The 25,234-nt window shown below is 35.5% G+C and overlaps 3 protein-coding genes across 3 annotated transcripts; 2 read left to right on the plus strand and 1 right to left on the minus strand.

The window, feature by feature from the left end:
- The first annotated feature begins 5,451 nt into the window (after positions 1 to 5,451).
- On the plus strand, positions 5,452 to 12,390 carry LOC107770191 (E3 ubiquitin-protein ligase MIEL1). Its single transcript, XM_016589474.2, has 12 exons — positions 5,452 to 5,663; positions 5,747 to 5,834; positions 6,282 to 6,338; positions 6,454 to 6,486; positions 6,596 to 6,673; positions 6,775 to 6,818; positions 6,940 to 6,980; positions 8,026 to 8,108; positions 8,206 to 8,297; positions 8,408 to 8,477; positions 11,343 to 11,381; positions 11,935 to 12,390. Exons 1-12 carry the CDS (start codon positions 5,551 to 5,553, stop codon positions 12,058 to 12,060), a joined length of 864 nt encoding a protein of 287 aa, XP_016444960.1. The 5' UTR covers positions 5,452 to 5,550; the 3' UTR covers positions 12,061 to 12,390.
- Positions 12,391 to 13,338: 948 nt separating this feature from the next.
- Positions 13,339 to 15,426, plus strand: LOC107770202 (uncharacterized). Its single transcript, XM_016589483.2, has 3 exons — positions 13,339 to 13,665; positions 14,415 to 14,515; positions 14,838 to 15,426. Exons 1-3 carry the CDS (start codon positions 13,482 to 13,484, stop codon positions 15,126 to 15,128), a joined length of 576 nt encoding a protein of 191 aa, XP_016444969.1. The 5' UTR covers positions 13,339 to 13,481; the 3' UTR covers positions 15,129 to 15,426.
- A 2,376-nt stretch (positions 15,427 to 17,802) lies between these two features.
- LOC107770213 (protein TRANSPORT INHIBITOR RESPONSE 1) lies at positions 17,803 to 22,224 on the minus strand. The gene is made up of 4 exons (XM_075244008.1): positions 21,649 to 22,224; positions 19,990 to 20,482; positions 18,830 to 19,677; positions 17,803 to 18,209 (listed from the first exon to the last, which is right to left on the minus strand). Exons 1-3 carry the CDS (start codon positions 22,107 to 22,109, stop codon positions 18,874 to 18,876), a joined length of 1,758 nt encoding a protein of 585 aa, XP_075100109.1. The 5' UTR covers positions 22,110 to 22,224; the 3' UTR covers positions 17,803 to 18,209; positions 18,830 to 18,873.
- Between the last annotated feature and the right edge of the window lie 3,010 nt (positions 22,225 to 25,234).

Raw genomic sequence — 25,234 nt, forward strand, 5'->3', positions numbered from 1 at the left:
GGACGAGGTCGATTAGTAGAAAACGGAGCTTGTAGCCGAAGAGTCAATAACAGCTGAGGTTGAGTATGAAGGGCAGTACTAACAACTAGTTTTTGAAGTAGAATATTATATGGTGTCCATACTTTTAGGGTTGGCTAGAGAATGTCCCATATAAATAGAAAAGGAGATAGGGAAAAAGAGGACACACAGCCTTTGTAAGACCGACACTCTCTTTGAATAAAAGACAATTATTACTTTTCTAAAGAGATAGGATGATCTATTATTCCACACCTTTTCTGTTAGATCCGAAAAATTCCTAACATTCTATTATTGGTCTTTCATTCATCATTGTCAGAAAGAAGAATCATCCACTTCATTTAATATTGAGTGAATCATTCTCCTTATTTACTTTGATATCATTTATTGCTATTTATTACTCAATATTCTCTCATCATTGAGTATCTTGAAACATTGAACTCACACTACATTTACTCTTCTCTCAATATTGCTCTTGCGTTTACTCTTCTCTCAATATTGCTCTTGCGTTATCTGTGTCAATCAATTATAGATCTGAAGTTATTATCATCAACTAGGTTTAGCCCTTCGTTTTATTAAATTAATTAGTTTAATTAAACACCTGGTTTTCTTGGCAAAACAATATCATGAATATTAATCCCAAGATATCTCCAGGATCTTTCAATTTTAGTACAAAATACTAATTTCTGGTACTGGAATCAGCCAGCTCAGTAGCAGACTGAAGTGGGGTGGGGTGTACATGTAGGGAAATGATACCGGAAAATAACGATAATAATACTGCAATAATATTATTTGTAAGCATATACACGAATTGGCTTGAGTCGTGATGGTCACTGTCCTAAAAAACTATTTCAGCAATGTGAAATGTTTCCCCAAGATTAAACAAGCCCATCTCTATTTATTTAGAGGATACAGGAATCAGCAAAATTAAATAACACCGGCAAATTTTGGAATAAACCGGAAGGAAGAAATAATTTCAACAGATAATAATTTGGTCAATAGTGGGAATAATAATTATAGTAATGATTTGCCAAAGAAGAAAGCAATGATTAGCTAAGAAAAGTGTAACAAAGACCAATTTTTATTGATATTTCTTACAGATGAACAAGAAGGCTATATATAGAAATACTAGGGTCTTCTTAAATTGTCAAGTGTTTAATTGCATGAAAGATGATTGCCACTTGTTTTTGGCTTAGCCATTTGGCCTCATATCTTCATGCAAAAGGCCACCTGGTAGATATTCATAGCCACTTGAAAATAGGTAGGACACTTGTAAAATAAAAAGACACATGACTACTTAATTTTTGAAAAAACTGTCACAATCCCCACATATTTTCAAAATTTTATATGAAGAAGGTAAAGGAATGGAAAAAATTAACAACTTGCTAGATTTGCTTGGTCCAAATGTAATAGGTTTGGTGTCTTCTGGACTATGAACCAAACTTAGATCAATAAAATTTAACTCATAAAATTACTGGTGAAATATAATATTTCTATAAACCAATAATTCTTATTGTAAGTCAGAAATTTTATCAATCACTTTTTGACCCCCGGAAATTTTGCTGTGCAACGCGATTTTGCGCCCAATAGGTCATGCACGTGCCTGGTTATTCATGAGAGCTCTAGAGACTAGGCCAAAATCTCATAGGAGCGGCCCACTCCACTCTCATATAGGTGAATTCATCAAGTGTATACTGCTTTTAAATACACCATCCATACGGACTATGAATTTCATTAAGAGTTATAACTCAACCTCTCAATTGGTAGCAGTCAAACACTCCTTTTTAGTGCACCAGTGCCAATATCGACTTGTTATTACCCATATGAACCTACTTCATGGGATCTCCAATCACATAGGTTGGGTTACCATCTCTATTGACAACATATCGGCCTTAACCCCATCTCTTTTGAGGTTTGAAGAATTAATTTTCTTCCCACAGGTTTAGTCAGAGGATCGACCAAATTTATCTCTAACTTCACATAGTCAATGGAAATTGTTCCATCTCTCAACAGTTGTTTTATGACATCATGTCTCAATTTCATGTATCTACTTTTATAATTATAAGATTTATTTTTTGCAATAGCTATTGTTGCTTGACAATCATAATGCATAGACACAGGAGGCAATACGTCCTTTATTAAAGGGATATTAGCTAAGAAGTTTCTTAGCCACTCAGCCTCATAACCAGCTATCTCCAGGGCTACAAACTCTGAATCCATAGTCGATCTAGCAATGATCGTCTGTTTAGCTGATTTCCACGATATTGCACCACCACCAAGGGTGAATACATAACCACTAGTGGATTTTGTTTCATTTGAATCAGACATCCAGTTTGCATCACTGTACCCTTCTAAACTAGAAGGAAATCCACTATATAGGATATCTCTGTTGGGATTATGAGTATATCTATTCAGTCTACATACAACATAAGCTATATCAGGCCTTGTCCATTTTTTAATCGTCTTCTTTAACATCCTAATTAAGTAAAGTCATTCATGCACCTGACTTTATTTAAAGGTCAGTGTGCACAAAACATAATAAATCATGCGACTTTCTACGACGAAATGGATAAATAGTCATATTTTTCGGACTGCTAATTGATATTTAATTATTATTTTAATATTATATAACGTTTAGTCGTTTCTTAATGCAAAAATAAAATTTAAACAAAACTACTTCTTGTTAAGACATTATAGAACTTCGACTTACAAGTTACAATTCGAACTTCACGAGTTTTTTATGAATTTTTAAAAGAACAAATAAAAGAAAATAAAGAAACGGCCATGTGACTATTATCTTTGGCTAAATTTTGCTCTCACACGCTGTATTACTTTAGTCCAAAATTATTTGATAAACAATTCAGATTTATAAAAATAGACGATCTTTTCTAGTCATAAAACTTTTATATACCTTTTAAATAATTTAAATTATAAGCTACCTTGGACATGCTTATATATATATATATATATATATATATATATATATATATATATATATATATATATATATATCGGCCCTTAGCGAAATATCGTTCGCCTTTTTTACCTTTTAAAAATAGAGTTCATACTGGATAAAATACTAATTTGATTATTTTTTTAATATTTAGAAATTGTCATTTATTATTTTCCAAATATTTAACACTTTAAAATTCTAAAATTTAGATTACTAAATCTTTCCTTATTTAAATTATATAAGAACTTCTAATATTTATATATGAACTTATAATATTTAGAAACTTCTAATAGTTTCTTCTGTCTACATTTATTTGATGTTTTATATTGACTCAGGTTAGGTTCAAAACTAATAAACATCATGTTTATAACTTTCAGCTTGTCTTCTTTAATTTTAATAACATCACAATTTTAGTAAATAAATAAATTTTATTTAGGTGAAACAAAATAATTAATTCTGAGTACAGATTATAGAGTCATCTATTTAAATAGTTGGAAATAGGAGTCTAGACCAAATATGTCGTTTGTTCATTTATAACTTTTAGTCTCCTACTTAAATAATTTTTTTGTTCATCTATTTTTTGTATGATATTTGAAAATTACACTCAATAATAATAATAGTAAATAAATAAGAAAAAATTTAAAAATTTAATAAAAGAGAGAGAAAAGGCATGGTTGATAAAAGTCAATAACACAAATAATTCTATAAAACAAAGATTTAAAAGTAAAATGTGAGAAAGATTTTTATTTGTATCCTTTGGCAATATAACTCTTAGTAGATAAAATTATTATTACATTTAAATATTTAAAATTGGGGAGGAGTTTTTATTAAGATTTGAATAACAAAATATAAATTATTTTCCTTAGTAAAAAATTATTAAGTTTTTGAAACAACTTATTAGACAAAAAAACTTACTCAATTCTTTTCTAAATTCATCATACAAAAAGAATTATTTTTTCAGTTGAAAAAATTCTTAATATAGTATTAAGACTTAGATTGATAAAAGTGCTAACTTGACGTAACAATGATGAAATATTAGAGATAAAATATATCCAATGAGTTGTTATTAATTATTTTTTATTTTTTGCATTCATCCTAACAAATAACAGCTTGTTGTAAAATATTAAATCAACATTTTAGGCTTCACATTTTTATTTTATCAATTTTCTTTTATGAGCTATAGGACCACCTCTTATTCACAAATCTTTAAAAGATCAAAAGATTCAATTTTCAATTTAGAATTACGGAAAAAAAGGCTCAAATATACTATCAAACTTTAAGAAATGGCATATCTATACCACAAGTTAAAAATGGGATGTATTCATGCCATTGGCATTACACTATTTGGCTCATTTGTGCCATTATTCACTAACGGTTCTCACATCCGATATTTACATTCCACATTCGCGTTTTTTATCTTTACACTTATCATGTGTCGTTTAATTAGACCACTTCCCATAACTCAACCGTACATCATAACAAAAGTATAGTTAATTATGTTTGTCTTCTCGAATGAACTTGAGTACAACTTTCCAAAAATATTTGCACAAAAATTCTTAAATATTCGAGGACTATCTGTATTTGCTAAACTACAAGGAAATACTTTGATAACTTGCGAAACTGAAGCAATAAAGTTATAAAACTGACACAAAGTTTAAGCTGACTAAATTGAATAATGATTTAGGACTTCTATATGACGAAGTTTCTTCCTTCCTTGAGTTACTTATTTAGGATCAATGTTATCATTTATACTTAATATTTTATAATTTGAATATAATTTTTAATATAATATTTATGTGATGATGTACACGCGCAATGCGCCTACGCTAAAACTAGTATATATGTAATATATTTGAACAATTAAAAAATTATGTCCAAAATCACGGCTAAAATTGAATTTTTTTACTGTATCAAACAAATTGGGACACGGAGAAATAAAGTTTCATTTTAATAGGCCCACGGGCTATGAATATCAGCCGCCATGTCTTGGTAGTGGATTCATTACTTGGTCCACTGTTCGTTGCAGTCCTTTTCGCTCGCGTTTTTATGAACTAATTTCGGTAAAAATAGCACGGGTTAGCCAGTTTTTGGATTGATAGTTGAAAAATAATTAGCGTTTGCAAAGTCATTAAAAAATAACCACTATTTTGCTGTAACACGAAAAATTCTAGCATAATATATTGAAGATTAACGCACTTGTGTATGGACTTCCAATATATTATGTTAGATCAATATATTATGCTTGAACTCCGGTATATTATGCTGTAAGTTAACATGTAAAGAATTCGAACTCCAATGTATTATACCGAAATATTTTTCGAATTTTAAAAAGTATTTTTTTTCAAATTTATATTTACATAAATAGTGATTAAATTTTAATTACTTTTCAGGCTTTTTTCAATTACCCCAGGTAAATAGGACTTATTTTTGAATTTCACCCCTAATTTTGACCTTATCCCTTGATACATACTCTACATTATCACCTTTTTTCTTCTATATTGCCCACACGTAACAGGTTTCACCTGGAGGTCCACAGCTATACTGTACTCTCATAATCCAAAGGTCCTTCTGGAACCTTCTACATGGAAGACGGTAACAATTTTGTCGTTAATCAGCCGCCGCCGGCTCCGGCTGAACAAGACGATCACGATGATAACAATAGTTCCAGAGAAGACTTCGGCAAAATGCTTTACGGGTACATAGATTATTACGATACATTTTGTGTCTCTGTCCAATTTGTACAATGATTTTATTATTTTATTTTTATTAAATTAATAGATGTGAACATTATCGGCGACGATGTAAACTCCGAGCTCCTTGCTGCAATGAAATTTTCACTTGCCGTCACTGCCACAACGATGCCAAGGTTTGTGTTACTCCTATTTGGAAGTGGAACAAACTTCTTATCTGAAAAAAAACCTAAACAGTTAGTCTTAAATATATGTTCTTCTGCTAATTAACTGTCCCAAATAAAATTGAATTGAGTCGCAGGTCCAAATCCATCCATGATATCTATAAACTCAATTTCCATTTATCACATGTGTGGACAAGTATTTTTATTAGGAAATGGGGGACAATCACTAAAAAACTCATGTATTCTCTTTTGAGCTCAAAATCCAAATTACTTTCTAACTTTGTAACTCAGTCTCCTTAATAATGAGGTGCTTTCTTTAATGGTCTGGTGCCTCATTAATTGATACTTACATGTTACAAACTGTACAACATCAACCTTACCTTCCCCTGTCACCCCTTGCTGATCGCTTTATATACTGTGTAGTGGATTTTACTAAAGTTTTGTGTTTGTTGGGATCAGAGCGCTTTGAGCAACCCCAAGGAACGTCACGAACTTGTGCGCCACGATGTTAAACAAGTATGAGTCTAGCTCATTTATTGATTTCTTTAGAGAGAAGGTTTTAGTTCATGACGCTTTCTGGGTTTTCCATTTTTACAGGGACTGAGTTGGATTCATTTTTTTTGGGTTACAGGTTGTTTGTGCTGTATGCGACACTGAACAACAGGTTTTGCTAAGCTCTGTTGCTACACTTGTCTATCCTTTGAGTGTCTCGAGTAATGGACATTTCGGCCACTTTGGTGGGGGATAACTTTTTGCTTGCTTCTGCTGAATAGGTTGCTGGGATCTGTTCAAAGTGTGACATCAAATTTGGGGAGTACTACTGTGAAATCTGTAGATTTTACGATGACGATGTAATGCTACTATTTTTAATTGTCTCTGAAAATTGGATTGGTCTGTTAATATTTAATTCATTTGATGCATTTATATCATAAGTAGTTTTCTTTTCTTGTAGACAACGAAGGGGCAATTTCACTGTGATGACTGTGGAATTTGCAGGTGATAAACTAGATAATATTGTATTCAACCTCCATTCTGCCCTAACACTTCTCTTACTCGTTCTATCTAAACAAAATATATCTATCATGTGTGATGCTTATAGACTATTGATTATATACAGGGTGGGTGGTCGAGAAAACTTCTTCCACTGCAGGAAATGTGGTACGCCATCTTCGCCTTAGTTGTTTGGCTGCTATTATTGACTTCCTTGCACTAACATGGATGGATATTTTTCCTTTAAATTATTAATGGTGGAGATTATCTCTTTCTAACAGTTCCTTTTTGAATTCTGCTTCTCGAAGCCCTTTCTGTTAAATCCTTGAATAGCATATCTTATATTGTAGTAAAGGGTTATCCTCTGAACAGGAAGGTTGATCTTGTATACTTCTTATTTTACTGCCGTTTACATCTACCATCTCAAAGCTGACTATTTACTCTATGCACTTCTGTATCACTGAAGTAAACCAACTCCTAGCCAATAAGAAATGGAAGTCAAACAACTATAGCTGCTCAGCCTAACAGAATAAGATTAGGCATCTGAGGAAACTTGTCATATTATACGGCTGAATCCTCTCCCTCTCCCTCTCTCTTGATTCATTGGTTGGTCCATGTCTAGAGGAGATTGTTAATGATTGGAGGTCAAGTTCTCAAGTTTCTTTTGACTTCCCAATCTTTATAATTATTTTTGTGGAATGTTCTGGTTAGGCATGTCTTTGTGAAAGGATAGAGGACAAAACACATTTATGTAAATTAAGCATGTTCAAGTAAAACGGTTTCACGTCAGGATGTCCTGTAAACCTTCTGAGGTGGGAAGACACATGTTTCATGTCAGATGTTGACAAAGTACGAATTTTGGTTGTAAGTCTGTGAAAAGTTGAGCGATTAATAAACCTTGGTCATAATAAAGGCAAAAACCTGAACGCCAACTTACTCCTGTAGTGAGGTCACCTAATAAGTGTTCTTTGGTTTGTAGTAAACCATCCCCCTTGGCTTTCACTTGATGTTTCCCAAGTTACATGCATGAAGTTTTGACAAACTTATGTTGGTAAGACTTCATACATATGTCTGCATATATGCTGGAATTGAAGACATTGAAATGAACGAATGTTGAATCCTATTCACAAAATTTTGTTCCTTTATTTATCTGATGCTCTAAATCAGGTATACTTCCTTTTTAGCAATTCTCGTGATATTGTTTCTGCAACAGGATCATGCTATTCAGTGGATCTGTGTGATAATCACTTATGCGTGGAGAACTCAATGAAGAACCATTGTCCCATCTGTTATGAGGTTTGAGTCCGCACTTCATTTGGCTTTCACTGCCTTAACTTGCCATATGGGTTTGTTTGGATCAATACCCTAATACTGAACTTTTGGGCTGGTCCAGTTTCTTTTTGACTCAGTCAAAGGCACCACAATTATGAAGTGTGGACATACGATGCATATGGAATGCTACACTGAGATGATCCATCAGAACCAGTAAAGTTTATGCATAACACAATTATTTTGCTTCTGTTTCTGCAAACCAGTCAGCCTGCGCTGGTTTTGGGATAAAATGCATAGTGGAATCATCTTTCCTTTCTGTATAGGTATCGCTGCCCTATATGCTCTAAGTCAGTGCTCAACATGTCCGGAACTTGGGAAAGATTAGATCTGGAGGTATAATGTTGTTTAATTTTCAGTTATTGTCTGTGCAAAGCTCATCCATAAATCTTATTTTGTAAATTGTTACAAGGAATATCTACTATTCATACATCCACGAAAAGGAATGGGTATATATGCACAGGCTCCACGCCATCCCCTCCCCACCCAAAAGAAGAAACACAAGTGCTGATATAGTTTAAACTGACAAAAGGTTGAAAGACAGAAATCTAAGTCAGTCCTTTTTCTCCCTAACATTTTTCTCGACTGAAGTTGATTTGGTCTAACAGTGTTTTGCCTTATTGGGTTTTGTCTCAAAATTAAGTTGAAGCTCAAACCTTTATTTTAAGGAAATAAGATTAGAGAAACATAGTTACACTTCCTTTTCTTCATTTGGCTTCTTACTTTCCTCTTTCTTCCTTGTAAATGAAATGAAACTTTTTTTTTGCCTCCCTTTATTCAACAAGTCCTTTGTAGATTGCATTACATCTCAGGGAAAGCCACCAGATGAGCATCAATTATGAGATTCTCTCGTTGTTCTTCTGAACTGATTGGGAAGTGGAGAAAGTGGCACAAGCATATCCAAGGAAAAATCTTTTGTCCCGTCACATTATAACTTTGTTTTGTGCTTTTGCTTCTGAAATAGGTGTATTACTTTTTTAGAATTTTAGTCCTCCAAAATCTTTTGATAGCTAATTCATATTCTGCGACAGTGGAAGACAAATCATTTAAAACTTGGTTTGACTTTTGATTCTTCCTCTGTAGAAAATTAAGTTGTATCAAGTTTATATTTTAGAAGTTATTTCTTATGGTTGTCTATGTTACAATGGGTCTTTGATGGTATATCTGATATTGAATTATAGTTTGTGGAGTCCGATTTCATTTGGCAATAACGTGCATTTTGTTGTAAGACTTTTGGGATCACCCTTGAAACCTGTTGACATAGCACAGTAAGTATGCTAACAAATGCGCAACTAGTGATCAAGCATTAGGTATTGGTCTGGAGATCTAATGTTAGTAATTAGTTAGATTTGATGTTAAAAAAAAAGGGCAGCCCGGTGCATTAAGCTCCTGATATATGTAGGATCGGGGGAAGGGCCGGACCACAAGGGTGTATTGTACGCAGCCTTACCCTGCATTTCTACAAGAGGTTGTTTCCACGGCTTAAACCCGTGACCTCCTGGTCACATGACGACAATTTTACCAGTTATGCCAAGGCTCCCCTTCTTAGATTTGATGTTAAAATAAGATATTAACTCGGAAGTTCGTAGGACTAAGTTTAGATGAAATGTGACTAGGGATAGATGTAACTGATTCTAAACGAAATACTCTGCAGTGCACTTGCAGAATTTCAGAAGGACTATTAAGAAGAATGCGGGGAAAACGGAGAAGAAGACCTTGGCTTCATGTCTGCTTCGAGTTAGACATATATTAGAAGTTACCATTATGTGAAATGGCATGATATGAGAACATAAAAGTATAGTTATATAGATAGATAGGATATACTAGAGGGAAAATGGTCTTGGTACATTGATATTAGGGATTAAATTCTGGAAATTCCTTAGAAGATTTCATGTTGATTTAGTAAATTGTGCCAATCTGTCGATGGCTGTTGAAAACTGGTTGGGATGTAAGCCTGGTGCAGCAATCACCAAAATTATCTTACTGTTGGATATGTGCTAAATTGTTATTCCAGAAAGCTTTTGCAACTTGCAGGGTTTCTAAACCCTCCAGTAATTGGACATAAAACTCTTGGCCGTGTTGAATTGAGAATAGGGCTTTTGACAGATGCCCTTTTTATTCCGTAGTTTTTACTTTTCTTACTTAGGAGTAGTGGGAGATGTGACTTCTAGCTTTGATGCTATGGTTCGCAGTGATTAAAGTCTAGAAGTACCTTAGATATTTCAATAAGGAAGCACAAATAGGAAGGGAGGTGTACCATCCGTGATAAATATTTTGATTCCCTATCATTAAAGCCTAGAAGTACCTCAGATATTTCAACGTAGAAGAAAGTATATGAAGGGAGGTGAAATCAAGTGGGGTATTTGTGATAAATACTTTGTACTTTGGATGATATTATCCCACTTTATTTTTTTTTATTTTTTATTTTTTTATATGTGTGTGCGTGAGACGGTGGTGTCCAGGTTAGCTTGTGTCACATTAACTATTCCATCGGTACCTGGTTACCCCCTGGGAAGTCCTCGTGTTGCATTCCTCCTTCGTTTCCTTCGTTTCTCTGTCAAAAAAAATAAAAACATTCTACAATGTACCTGATGTACTACGATCCGCATAGATACCGGGTAACTCTACCCACCAAGGCTATGGCAGTTGGGATTTGGGAAGCGTCTCCTAGTATTTTCTTGACTCTGCTGGGATTTGGACCTGAGATCTCATGGTTCTCCTACTTCATTGACCACACCCTTGGGTACTTTCTGGTGTACCTTTACTTTTGATCTGTTGATTGGTGATAAAACAATTGAAGATTAGACTTTGTGAATGTAGTCACTTAACAATGATTTGAGGCAAACAGTTCCCTGGCGGTCCATCATGCTTTCTCGGTCCTTGGGATTCCTGTGTTTTAGAGGATACTTAAATTCTTTGTAATTCCTCTCTCCAGCTTAATTGTGGTTACCACCATTAGACATGCACTGTTAGGTCGTATAGGAGTGCATTTCCTGGAGCTGGATGATTAGTTGATTTTATGTTTTTTTATTTTGTTAGGACAGACAGCAGACATGTTTATTCATATGCAAATATTTCTAGTCAATATAATCTTCTTATGTTTGTCGTCTAAGTATTGCAGAATACTTTAGTGCATGATATAAACCATAGCACATTATGACATTATGACTGTTTACTGATGATCAAGTTTCTTTTGTATAGATTGAGGCAACAGCCATGCCTGAAGAATATCGTTACGAGGTAAGCGGCTCTTTCCTGTCGGTAAAATGTTGTTTTGGTACTCTCTTTACATTTAAATGTTGCTGTTCATTTTGGATTCATGTGTTTCCTTTCATATAGATTTAAAAGCAAATTGCGCATAAGGCTTCTTTTTTTTTTTGGGGGGGGGGGAGGGACAAGTCGCAAGAAACTTAATTGCAACAGGCTCTTGAGTTGGAGTCATAGGAACCTCTTTTAGCAAAATTTCTTCTCTCTTCTGCTTTATTTTGTACCTAGCAAAAATGGAGGGGTTATGATGGTTTTGGCATGGAGCTTTGCCGGTGAATATTGGAAAGAAATGGGTGAGGTGTGGGGTATAGTTTGAGAGTGAACTTAGATATTTGTCCCTGAAGGCAATGCATGTTTATCTTACAGATCCGGCCACGTCTTTAACTGTTTTATCTCGATTTTTCTTTTTTAGAAGAAAATCTTTTGTTGAGATGTTTTGAAGGTAAAAAATTTCTTTTCCAGAAGGTAATGTTTTATTGTGATGCGGAAAAAGCTGGATAATAGAGGTTGAGCTTTGACTTTGCAGGTTCCAATTCTCTGCAATGACTGCAATAGTACTGGCAGAGCATTTTTTCACATTCTTGGCCACAAATGCAAGCATTGTAATTCATACAACACCCGCATGATTGGTACTGGCGAAGATCCCCAATGACATGGGCAATGGACATTATATGCTCAGCTTGATCTAAGTGGTGTATTTTTACATGGAACAGGCAACTGCCTCTACTTGTTTTTTCCTTTTTTCATTTTGATTCATTTCTTCTAGTGATCGGCCGTTTAACTGTAAAGAATATGGGCAATAATCATCCGATAAAGCTTATCCTGTTGCTTAGTGAAAATCTTCAGAAAGTATCACAAAGCAGAACAAGTATAGTTAAATAACATATATATGCTGAGTTTGCATCGATTACCACAAAAAGAACAATGAATGTAATTGTTACATCCACTGAAATGAAACCTTGGCTCCAACTCTATACACAAATGGTTACCTCCGGGCTCTTGTAAGTTTGGTGACACACTACAAAGGGACTAATTGGTGAATGTATGGCTCTTGCTTGCGTTTGTCTGTACTACATTAACTGAATTTAAAATTCGTATCGCATTTGCGTAATGGGACCAAACAATTGAACCATATCAATCAAAAATTAAAGTGGGAATATATATTACATAATCATGGTTAATTAAGTGATATATGTGGATGAAAGACGCATGTCTTGCATTCATTGCTGAGTAAATTTTTACCATATACGTTAACAAGTAACTTACTTATTAAACTTGCAATGAAGATTCTGTTTTTGTAAATTCGTCAATTACGTATAATTGGAAATCTCAAACTTTTGGGACTACTTATGATAGTATGCAACTTAAAAGAAGTTTGCTAAACTTGGCAAAAATTCTAATTTGAACCACAACATCATGAGTTTGAACTCTTGTCTAGTTAGACTTTTCTTGCTCCTATGTTTAAAAAAAATAAAGATAATTCACTTATTACCCAACCTCTTTAAATTGGTAAAATAACTATATCTAGCACAATTTTTCATTAAACTTAAAAATGTCAATTTCTCACTAGTAGGGACAGAACATAAATATCAACACAAAAGTATCCTATTTGTGCAAATCCTCGAGTCTTTTTGTACTTGGTAAAAATATTTGGGGAAAGTACACAAACAACTATTCTTAGGGTTGCTATTAAGAGATTAGTCAGTACTTATTTTGTCCTAAAAATTTAAACTAAAAATATTAATTTCAAGACAATTCATAACACAAATGTCCTGAAATTAAACTAGAAAACTAAAATTCAGGACACATTGACTAATTCCTAAATAGTAGCCCTGTAGAGTGGCTACTTGGTGTCATTTCTGCAAATATTTTGGGCTGGCCCACTAGGTAGTGTAGTAGTGAGCCTCCATTTTAGAAGGGTTCGTATTGGATTAGCAGGTCAATTGATGAGCCCATCTTAAACCTTCTGTAGGAGATTCATCACCCTCGTCTTCATTCTCTGCAATCTAGGGTTTCAGATTGAAGTTTATTCAGCACCAATTTTAAGTAGGCGAGCTTTCTCTCTCTAGCGTTATGAAGAAAATTGCAGACGCAAAAGATGCGCGTGAGATGGACACAAATAAGAAAAGCAAAGGCTCAAATTCGAAGAAGAATGTGAAGAAGAATATGCAAAGATTAGGAGGAAGAGGAGGCTTATCACTGGAAGCATTTGCCAATGCCAAAACCAAGAGCAATAATTACAACCCTGCCATCATAAGTAAATTTCTCTCCAAAAAAGAACCTCAATTTTTGCTTTATCTCAATTTAGCCTTTTTTTGGTACTAATTATTAGCTTTGAATGCTATATAACTTATTCTTAAGGCCTGAAAAATGGTCCAAGGGCCGTATAAATCGTGGGCTTTAAAGAAAAAAGGTGCAACTAGAGAAAGAGTAAAAATACGTAGTCTAAGACTAATAATTATAAGCATGAATAACAAATATATGGACAAAGAAATTGAAAAACGTGAAATATCAACAAAAAAAAATTTATGAAGTGAAATATCAATTATTTAGTGTCGCATTTTTAGGATTACACTCATTGGCGGCAAGTAAAAGTATGGCTTAGACCCTTGATGCAACACTTAAGCGCCCACAAAGCGAGGCGAAGCGCTCAACATATTTTGAGCCTCGCTTTAGGGCTTAAGAACAACACTAATGATTATAGATACTCCTGCTTGTGCTTAATGAGGTGTTGTGTCATGCAATTTCAATAGGCAGTAGACAATAGAAAGCACAAGAGGAATTTTTAACTGATTTCCCAATTGTTTTTGTTTTTATCCTGCTGAGGGGAGTTACTGAGTTTCTTACTTTAGTTGAGATAAATGTCAGATTTTACTCTTATATATGGATGTTTGCCCACAATGTTGATCAGTATGCTTATCCTCTTGAAGTTCCCTTGTTAAGCTCATGTGTCTGCCATTGTCGTGTAACTATTCCTTATGTATTGTACGCTGTTATTTTGCGCAGAGAAGCAAAGGGAGTTCTATAAGAACGCCAAATATGTGAGTAAATATAAGAGGATAGTTAAGCAACAAGGAGAGCCTTCTGAGGGTGCAAGACAACTAGAGGTTTGTTATTATCCATTTCTTGTTTGTTCCTTTTGTTTCATTCTACATTGTGCAAAGTCTAATTCAATTTGGTTAAAGCATGAAGACATGCGCTTTATGTGGACAACCTAAAGTTCATTTCAAAATGGCTTAGAATGTAGTGTAATTATGGAACTTAATCATTTGGGAAATGCTCAACTTAGCTGATATATAGTATGAACATGCTTTGATCTATGACATCTCTGGGTTGTGTTATTGTCCTCTACTTTCATGCTTCATTATTGAGTAATTGGAACTAGGAATGAGAGGTTGGTGTTTATTCTAATTCCAATTGCTATATCAGGATGCTGAAGAGATTGAAAAAACTGATAAGGTGGATAGCAAAAATAAGAAGAACCAGAAATATAGTGCTCGAAGCCTGAGAGAACTATATGAGAGGAAACGGGAGGAGGAAGAGAAGGCAAGGACGGAGAGAGAGGCCACTATTCTAGCAAAAAAAGAAGAAAGACAGAGAGCTGAATCTCGAAGGAAAAGGCTAAGGGAGAAAATGTTCAAGAAAACTAAGTCTGGCCAACCTGTCATGAAGTACAGAATAGAACATATTCTGGAAACACTTCAAGGATCAAAAGGTTAGGCTACCCCTCAACCCTCCCCCCAACCCAAACCCACCCAAAAGGAGATTTTTGGAGAAAACAGAGGTTAGGTTGTAGCATTATTCTTATGAACTTATGTTGGGTTTTCTGGATATTTTATATACATATGACACACTGGAGGATGTAAAAGTAGCTGTGATGAATTATTATGTAAGCAGTGCTATGGAAGTACGCAATGTAGCAAAATTCAGTAGTTTTGTGAGCAGGGCAGCTGGTTATGAATGTAAAAGTTTTTGTTTAAGTTTTGGTATCAAAGAAAAGAAAAATATTACGCGTGTATGATCTCCTTCAATTTATGTCACTAAACATGATCTGGTCAATGTAACGTCTTCAGCTGGAAATGCTGTCCTGGGTTGCAAAACAGATACCAACAGTAAGTGGATGGACTGTAAATTAACTGCAGCCTATGCAGCAACTTGTGACAAACGATATAACCATTACAGGTTCATAGTTATCCAGCGTTGCCTGGAAAATTGGGTGTAATCCGAGCTCAGTTGTAGCATAATTTTACTCGTACATTCTCTTGGTCAATAATTACTGCTTGCATTTAACACTTTACATACAATTGGAAAATATTATTACATCAAATCACGGTAGTATGATTATTTTTTGTATTACTACCAATTATGGTTAATAAATGTGTATTTTCACCACAATGTATTGCTTTATTATAGTATAGTAATGTGATTAATGTGATTTGACATAAACACATGTATTGATAGATTCTTTTTCAATAGCTTTTCCTACTAACGATATCAACCCCCAAGGACTAACGAGTAATGTCTGAGCGATGCAAGCACTGTCTGCAGTATAATTTGATGTGTGAAATAAAATCAGATGCATAGGTAGTATTGACTAAGGCTGTCCAACGGGACGGGCGGGACGTCCCACTTAATTCTAAATGGGATGGGCCCATGTTAAACGGGACACGGGATGACCATTTCGTCCTGTCCCGTCCCGCTTGTCCCGCATCCTATTTTTCTTTGTGCATTATATACAAGAAACTTATAATCCTACTTTTCAAAGTTTTCCTAAGACCACGGTTAAAAATGATATTTTTAAATTTCAAACCGAACATCTTCAGTATATTCGTTCTATATTTTTTCACTTAGATTGTAAAGTGTCTATCACATGTGATATAGGTCGTAGTCCTAATGGTTGTGATTATTGAACTGTTACATGCCATTGGATTAATCATCACTGGAACACGCAAAAACGTATTATTGGTTATAAATTTGTTGATTCAAAACACACTGGAGCATATATTGCAACTATTGTTCTACAAATTGTTGATTTTTATGGACTCATTAATAAAATTTTAACTATCACCTTAGATAATACTTCTGCTAAGTGCTAACACAACTGCAGCAACTAGCTTAATGAAATGATTGCAAAATTAATCCAACTTATGCCCCGGCCATTAATGAAATGATTGCAAAATTTAAAAAGTATTTTTTCCCTATTCCCCAAGTTTATTTAATTTCTACTATACTTAACCCATCTTTAAAATTAAGAGGTACAAATGGACTTGTTCGTAAAATTTATGAGAATTTAGCAATTCAAGAAAATGAACAACCATCTCTCGAAGACTGCCAAGCTAACATATATTCTTATGTTAGATCAATGTTTGATAAATATAAATCTATGAAAACAACAGGTGGTGAAACTAGGAAAGAAGGAGAATACAATGAGATACTTAGCAATGGGAGCTATGACGGCATGGAACTCATGGAACATCAATCAACATTGCCAATTCCAGAACAATGTCCGAGAAAACTTATAGATAAGTTACAACGAAATTATATAGGAGCTTACAAATAATAGTATGATAATTTGTAATTGGCTACTAAGAGGCCTAGTTTAAACAGAACCCTTCCTAGAAGGTGGCAGCGTAGATTAGGTGCTCTTCAAAAGAATTATATTTGTATGTGAGATTTAAAAGTTCTATTAATAAAATAAAAGGCTCTAAGCATTGAATTTTTTTATGAATTGTCTTACACTCTTACTTAGTTACTTAATGGCTTGAAATTATAATAAATAAATTATAACTCTATTATAAATTTATAATTACTAGAATATTTCATTACAAGTCTTTTGTTTTAATATTTTATAATTCTTTACTTAGTTTCCTAATTTCCGTTTAATTTTTAAGTTTATTAAATAAGTCAAAACACTAACTGTTGCAAATTTTAAAAACTTAGTCACTGTCAAAAGAATAGCCGTTGCCAAACTCAATGCTTAAATAATTTTTTTTTTAAAACGGCACTTAAGGCCCGCGAACCCGTCTCGTCCTGTCCCGTCCCATTTGTTAGCGGGACGGGATGGGCCTACCGTCCGTCTCGCCCCGTTTGTTAACGGGACAGGATGGACCTACCGTTTCGTCCCGTTTGTCCCGTCCCATTTTGTCCCGGCTAAATATCGTCCCGTTGGACAGCCATAGCATTGACGGGTAAGTGGTAATAAAAAGTGTCCACAGTGTACCTACTCGACCCACTTTGTTATGTTGTTGTCTGTCTATTTGTCCTGTCATTATTTGGTCCATTTTTCTCGTTTACATCACATGAGAAAATGCCAATATTCCCACTATTTTATAGTTTCTTTTCTTCTCCTTTATATATGTGGGATGTGGCTACTGCAAGATTGGATGTGCATCTCCATTAGTAAGTGCAGTGTTACTCACTAATACTTATTGTCAAAAAAGTAACAATAAACATAGAACTATCCTATAAAATCTTGAGTACCCCTCGCTCACAGTGGTACAACCATTATTACAAAAAGAAATTAGTGACCACAATAATACCCTGACTTAAAATTTTGGAATCTACCTTGCACCTGTGGTACAACTATAGGGAGGAGGCCTAGGCAATTGGATCCATTTTTTTCCCCAATATCATCGTTTTCACCAGTCATCAGGCGTTTGTAAGAAGCCGAGCTTGATGCTGAAAAAGTGAACATACCCACAATAATCTCCTTATCTATCCCCCCAAGTTGGAATCTTTCAGATGCTACACTTGGTGCATATCATAGTATTTTTTGTTCCATATCCATAAAAGCTAATGCTCCTATAAACAAAACAAACCAGTTGCAAATTTCAGAGCTATAAATCAAAAGTTCTATGTAATACAAACTACTGGAACATGAACACCAGAGTTATAGATGAACAAAAACTAACCAACCAGTTGGAATTCCTATCCGCATCATGTTCCATTGAAATAGGATGGGAGGCTTGAAATGTTCTCGAATTTATGGCTCAACAAAGTTTATTCTCTAAAAGACATTTTATACATGGAAACTAAATAGTCCGTTGGCTAGTTTAACTAGTATTACATGATGGCACCATCTCATTAGAAGAACAAGTTACCAAGAAAGAGAATGAAAATAGCTGATTGCTGAATAACAATGCAAAAGTCTGCAAATAGCAGGTACACAGTGAACATGCTACCCTTCCCCTCAAAAGAATACTATAATTCTTACTTGCAATGAGACACAGCAACATGTAAAGAGTTTAAAACTCCTTATAAGTAGATGCTATAAATTAGCTCAGCCAAGAGGCAAAAGTGAATAGCATGTGAGCTCCTGAACCAAACACATTTTGGCTGCCGTGTCACAGTTCAACCACCAGTGCGACTACATAACTCCCGATTAAACAAATAAGGGAGGATAAAGAACATAAATGCAATACCTGCAATCTCCCGTTGAAGAAGCTAATGTGAAATTCCCTTTGCTTTATGGCTCAGTAATCCTCAGTGCAGCATCCTCATTCATTGTCCAAACATAATCAGGCATGTCAAGCCTTGGTCCAGCCACTGTTCGGTAAATGTAAAGTTTATCAACAGGGCAGCTATCTGGCCGTGTATCCGGGGGACCCCTCTCATCTATAACTTCAACATTAAGCCTAGGCAGCTTCTGACCTAGCAGCTTACAGGCTCCAAAACTTACCGAACAAGAAGACATCCAAAGGGATCGCATACTCTCCAGCTTTGCAGCATTAGACAAAAGAGCATCGTCGCCAAAGGGGCAGTCTCTGATCTCTAGTTTTCTGAGGCTCTCGCAACCAGATAGCACATGGTGGAGGCCCAGATCACTATCCCCAGCAAAAGCAATGGAAAGCATCTCTAACTTTTTAGCATGGGTTCCAATGTACTCAAACACACGGTCAGTAAGGAGGCCAGAAAGAGAAAGCCGTTGCAACTCTTTGCATTCTTCCACAATTGCCCCAAAACCAGTATCAAGCGGTTCAAGAGTCAAGTAATCAGGAGTTCGAGGTTCAATAATACACAAGCGGAAACGAGTCATGTTAGGACGGTTTCTAGCAATAGTAACCAAAGCGGCATTTGTCATTTGGCGGCAGAAGTATAAAACCGACTGGAGCTTAGGGCAGCCATCTGAGACAGCTACAAGGCCTTGCTCTGTAAGTAAAGCATCTGGTTCTGGAGCAAAGGGATCAGAAGGAAACACCCTAAGTTCTTGAAGGTCCTTACAGGAAGCGGCAAGCATCTGAAGACCAGTATCTTCAATGTAGTCTAGTACCTGCGATCACATTCATTCAAATTGAAGTGTTTTAAACACTAGCAATGATATACCAAACATGTAGCAAGAAAAATTAAAGAACCACTTTGACAGGAAAGACTTCAAAACCACATGAAAAGAACCGATCAAAAAATCTTTAGCATTTAATTCAGATTGATAGATGTCTTTCATATAACTGTTTGTCCCTTCCCGTCACCAGAATTGACATGAGTTATTAGAATGTTCTCTCTTTTCTCCGGAAAAAAAGTTGTTTATGGTTTCAATATCGAGAACACGAGACAAGTACAATAGTAAAAGCAAGCTAGAACATACCCACAATCTCTGCAAATTGTGACACTGACTTATGAGCTTGCTAAGATCAGGGTTTTGAATAGTAGCATAGCTTAAATTCAAAGAGGTGAGTCCGGAGCAAACTGGATATATAGCTGGAAGGTAAGCTGGCACGACATCCCAAAATCCAGACAAGCCTTTAAGTCTCTTGCAGCCTGAAAAAGCTTCTTCCAGGTTTGAGAAAATATCAGACTGTACCTCAGAAGAGAAGGCACCTGTCCCAAATTCAGCCAACTGGGAAGCGCCCAGCAGTAGGTTAGGAAGCTTCTCAAGGGGAACAGAATGATTGAGCCGAAGAGTCCTCAAATTAGGAGAGCGAGCAATCAGACGCTCCAGATCTGAGAAGCTGACCTCAGAACCCAAACAAGAAATGTTAAGTGAAACCAGTGAAGTACAGCTATCAGGAAAATAACTGAGCCAATCGCTACTTAGGTCCTCCACTTCACTTTCTCCCAAGTCCAGTTCTCTCAGATTTCTGCAGCACATTGTGAGTTGCATGAGAATATGGTCCAAAGAATCCGAATAACAATTTCAAGAAAGGGGACTAGAATAAAATCTAAAAGTCAAAAGACACAGGAGAATTGAACTGTCAGAACAAGTATATTTCCAGTACTCCGTTTCCTAAATTCTCCAATTAAGCATGTTACATTGAACCACAGTGGCATCCAATTTTTTTTTTCCTTTTTGAAGTAGTATTAGCACCGCGGATGTACTCCATTATAAGCCCCGACCAGATATAACACGGTGGCTCCAACCAAAGCACCATAAATAAAGAAACGGAAGCTAACTAAAGGAGGATACTTTTCTCTAAATATGAACTGCATACTTAATCACTGTGTGTGCAACAGCACATACAGAGTAGCAAGTTCAGCATTACATGCTTTTATGAAATCAACTAGTTTGCATTTCCATAATAAAGCTTCAGTGACAACTGGGATGCAAAAGGGAAAATTTGACTGGAACAAATGAAAGACCTTTTGATTCTCTGCTCAACTAAACATAGGCGCGTAACAGCACAGGCATAGAACCTACTAAATACTAACAAACAAACAAAAGATTTTGAACTTCACGGTAAGAAAATCAGATCCATATTACCCACGGAGCAAGCAACATTTAACCATGATTCATTCTGTAAATTTAGGAAAAGTGAATAATGCAAGTCCTTGTCCTGTTAAAAAAAATATCAATTCCTCTACAGTGTATTCTCAGTAAAATGAAAAATTAAAGACAAAATATAAGCTTTGTTATTTTCTTGATTGATAAAGGTAAAAGGTCCAATTTGCCCTTGTGTTTCGCCAAACGGTCTAACTTTAGCTCATCAATATCCTCGTTGTTACAATTTTGGCTCGAAATTGTCCTTAATCACTAAATGGTATGTGGCGGAATCCAACCTATAAGTTCAAATCCTGAACTCGAACTCATAAGTTCAAATCCTGGACTCACCACAGAGTCAACATTGACCAGAAAAAAAGGTTCAAATTTGAAGTCAATGCAACCACAAACGAGCTACCAGAAGCACAAAGTTTAAAACTTTATTCTCCAGGTAAGAACTAACATACTCATCAGTAACTTTTAAAAAAAGCCAAAAAGGTAATCTGACGTGTACTATACCAAAAAAATGACACGTAACAGAAATCTGACCTGCAGTTAGCAGCAATTGCAGCAAGTCCATCAGTAGTAAAGCCTTCACAAGACAACAACACCAACACCTTAAAATGCTCAAACGAAGTAGAAATCAACTCCAAAGACTCATCACTCACAACCATTCTCTTAAGTCTAATCTCCTCAAGCATAGTATAAGTCCCCGACATTGCAGCAATCCAAGGTTGTACATACGCACCCCAACCTTCAGGTACTAGATTAAAGTCCGCAAAATGTGGCTTCCCTTTCAGCTTCACGGATCTAACTTCAGTAGGGAACCGTCTGATCATAATTTCAGGGCTAACGGCGTAGCAGTTTCCTATGAATACTTTCCTCCTGCACCGCCTCTCAATCTCGTACCATGATTTGCACACTAAGGATATACTGTTCAGGTCCTTATCTGAGGTTAAAAACGAGAACAGGTGCTTTAATACTTCTTCTGGAAATGATGAGGACGCCATTGCTGTACGGAGCGGAGGTCAAAAATGGAATTTTTTTTTACTGGCTGAGTAGCTTGCAACAAATCTTCTCTTTGTCTGAGGAGAACTGTAACGAGTGTTTTGTACTGCAGAGAAGCGAAGATACGTGCCTTTTATTACGTCAGGATGTTGGAAAATGGAGAGTTAAGTTAACCAGGGTTAGGAGCTTCAGATCTGAATCAGACATTAATCAGGGTTAAGTTGAGTTGTCGGTAGGGAGACAAGTACTGTCATGTATCGGAACTGTCACATACTCACATGTTATTGTGGATATAGTTGTTGGGAAATTCTCGCAAGTTTAAAACTAATAAGTTTTAATTTTAAATAAATATTACTTCCTTCATTTTTATCCATATGAACATAGTATTTGACTTGATAAGAGTTTAAAAAAAGAATAATTTTTGAAATTTGATATATTAAATATGCTATAATATTTGTGTGTCGTGCTCATCAAAAATACAACGACAACATACCAAGTATAATTCTACATAGTGGGGCCTAAGAAGATTAGTGTTGAGAAACGTGTCAGGCTAATAGAAGGAAAAAATATTTAAAAGAGAAAAACAATAAATTGTACAAGACAAGACAAGAGAAGATTTACGTGTTTCGATAATTTTTGTCTACTCCACGGTCACACAAAGAATAACTATTTATTAATTGAAGAGATAAAGAAGATGTTGAGGGATGATTTGCAAATGAAAATGCATACCCCTTTTATAGGCATTTGAATGTCCTGCCGACGTAAGCTCTTACATCATAAGAATGTCGATGTAAGCGCGTACATCATAAGAATGCTGATGTAAGCGCATACATCATAAGAATGCCGATTAAGCGTTTACATCATAAGTTCATCTCTTTTTTATTTTTTTTTATTTTGTTTTGTCTACTTTTCTTTCTTTCACATACAACAAGTTTGCTACTATCAATCTCCCCCTCAAACCTGTGTTACGTCAGGAAAGAAATAGAAAAAAATTGCTATTCTCTGGTGGCGCCTCCACGCTATAAGTCTTGAAAGCTAATTGAGACAGTGCACAGCCTTAGTTTGTCAACACCGACAACTTTGGTCAACATGTCTAACGGGTACTTTGATCCTAGTATCTTCTGCAGGGAAAGGGTCTCTTCACTTTTCAACTCTCGGATATGATGATACCTCAACTGGATATGCTTCGATCTTTGTATGAAACACTGGATTCTTGGCAAGATGAATTGCACTCTGGCTATCGCTGAAAAGCTCACAATTGTCCTGCTATTTACCTAGCTCTTTAAGAAAATTATTGAGAGAAATCATCTCTTTTCCAGTTTCTGAGATTGCCATGTACTCTGCTTCAGTGGTAGATAGAGCAACACTTTTCTAAAGTCTGGACATCCAGCTAACAATAGTACCACCCAATGTGAACACGTAGTTTGTAGTACTTTTTCGACTATCCAGATCGCCGCCTAAATATGCATTAGCAAAACCTTGTAAGATAATATTGCTCCTTTTAAAACAAAGTGTCATACCTAAGGTGCCTTTGAGATATCGCAATATCCATTTTACACCTTCTCAATGCTCCTTTCCTGGATCTGACATGTATCTACTGACAACTCCAATTGCATGGGCTATGTCAGGTCTAGTGCAAACCATATCATACATCAAACTTCCTACTGCTGAAGCATATGGAACTTTGGACATGTACTTCCTTTCTTCATCTGTCTTAGGTGATTAGTCCTTTGACAGATTAAGATGGCTTTCGAGTGGAATGCTTTTGGTCTTTGAATCATGAAGACTGAACCTGCTTAGTGCCTTCGTATGTACTTTTCTTGAGACAATTATAAGGTTCCTTCAGACCTGTTTCTGCTAATCCTCATCCCAAATATTTGCTTAGCTGGTCCTAAGTCTTTCATTTCAAACTCCTCCGCCAGTTATTGCTTAACCATGTTGATCTTATTTATGCTAGATCCTGCAATTAGCATATCATCAACGTACAACAGTCAAATAATATAAGATTTATCAAGATTTTTGATATAACAACAATGGCCCATCTCACATCGTGTGAAACAATTATTATGCATGAATCCATCAAATTTCTTGTACCATTGTCAGGGTGCTTGTTTCAAACCATACAAACTCTTCTTCAACTTACACACAAGGTTTTCTTTACCAGAAACTTGAATACCTTCAGGTTGCTTCATGTAGATGTCTTCTTCAAGGTCACCATGCAAGAAAGCAGTTTTAACATCTAGCTGCTCCAAATGCAAATTTTCTGCAGCTACGATACTTAGCATCAACCTGACAGTAGTTAATTTGACTTCAGGAGAGAAGATCTCGATGTAGTCAATCCCTTCCTTCTGCTGAAAGCCTTTTACTACTAATCGTGCTTTGTATCTCTTCTTACCATCATGCTCTTCCTTGACCCTGTACACCCACTTGTTTTGCAATGCTTTCTTTCCTTTTGGTAACTCTGTAAGTATCTATGTCTTATTCTTTTGAAGAGAATTCATCTCTTCTTTCATGGCTAGCTTCCACTTATTAGAGCTTATCACCTACATTGCTTCAACAAAATGCTATGGTTCTCCAGCATCAGTCAGAAGTAAATAGTGGAGAGAGAGAGAGTTAACATATCTGTAGCATCCGTGACTCTTTTAGATCTCCTTAATGTAGGTTCATGATTAACTAATCCCGAATTTGATTCTAGTCCTGACTCCAGATCTGGTTCTCCATATGATTCTATCTCTGGTTCTGGTTCTGATTCTGATCCAGATTCTGCTTCTAGTTCGGCATCTTCAATTTCAGATCCAGTTGTAGTCTATCTAGCTACTTCATTTTCTGAGATTTCTTCTAACTCAACTGTTTTAGATGTTTGTCTGTTGGTGCTGGTTTGTTCTACTTCAAGTTTGTCTTTGTACATCACATTTTCATTAAATGTGACATCCATGTGTCTTAGGATCTTTCTATTCTGATCATCTCAAAATAGATAACCAAAATTGTCATCACCATAGCCAATAAAGAAACATTTCTTGGCTTTAGGATCAAGCTTATCTCTATTATTAGAGTTTACATGCACATAAGCAACAAGGCCAAAAAGAAATTAGATGTGAGAGAGTTACCTCCTTTCCTGTTCATACCT

The sequence above is a fragment of the Nicotiana tabacum genome, chromosome 22 (genome assembly GCF_000715075.1).
Source record: "Nicotiana tabacum cultivar K326 chromosome 22, ASM71507v2, whole genome shotgun sequence".
Lineage (NCBI taxonomy): Eukaryota > Viridiplantae > Streptophyta > Magnoliopsida > Solanales > Solanaceae > Nicotiana > Nicotiana tabacum.

Coding starts and splice junctions, on each gene's coding strand:
- LOC107770213 (XM_075244008.1), bottom strand. CDS start 22,109: ATGGCGTCCTCATCATTTCCAGAAGAAGTATTAAAGCACCTGTTCTCG. Junction 20,483..21,648: donor GCAATTGCTGCTAACTGCAG/GTCAGATTTCTG, acceptor AATGTGCTGCAG/AAATCTGAGAGAACTGGACT. Junction 19,678..19,989: donor ACAATTTGCAGAGATTGTGG/GTATGTTCTAGC, acceptor ATGTGATCGCAG/GTACTAGACTACATTGAAGA.
- LOC107770191 (XM_016589474.2), top strand. CDS start 5,551: ATGGAAGACGGTAACAATTTTGTCGTTAATCAGCCGCCGCCGGCTCCG. Junction 5,664..5,746: donor TTCGGCAAAATGCTTTACGG/GTACATAGATTA, acceptor TTAAATTAATAG/ATGTGAACATTATCGGCGAC. Junction 6,819..6,939: donor GATGACTGTGGAATTTGCAG/GTGATAAACTAG, acceptor GATTATATACAG/GGTGGGTGGTCGAGAAAACT.
- LOC107770202 (XM_016589483.2), top strand. CDS start 13,482: ATGAAGAAAATTGCAGACGCAAAAGATGCGCGTGAGATGGACACAAAT. Junction 13,666..14,414: donor TTACAACCCTGCCATCATAA/GTAAATTTCTCT, acceptor TATTTTGCGCAG/AGAAGCAAAGGGAGTTCTAT. Junction 14,516..14,837: donor AGGGTGCAAGACAACTAGAG/GTTTGTTATTAT, acceptor TTGCTATATCAG/GATGCTGAAGAGATTGAAAA.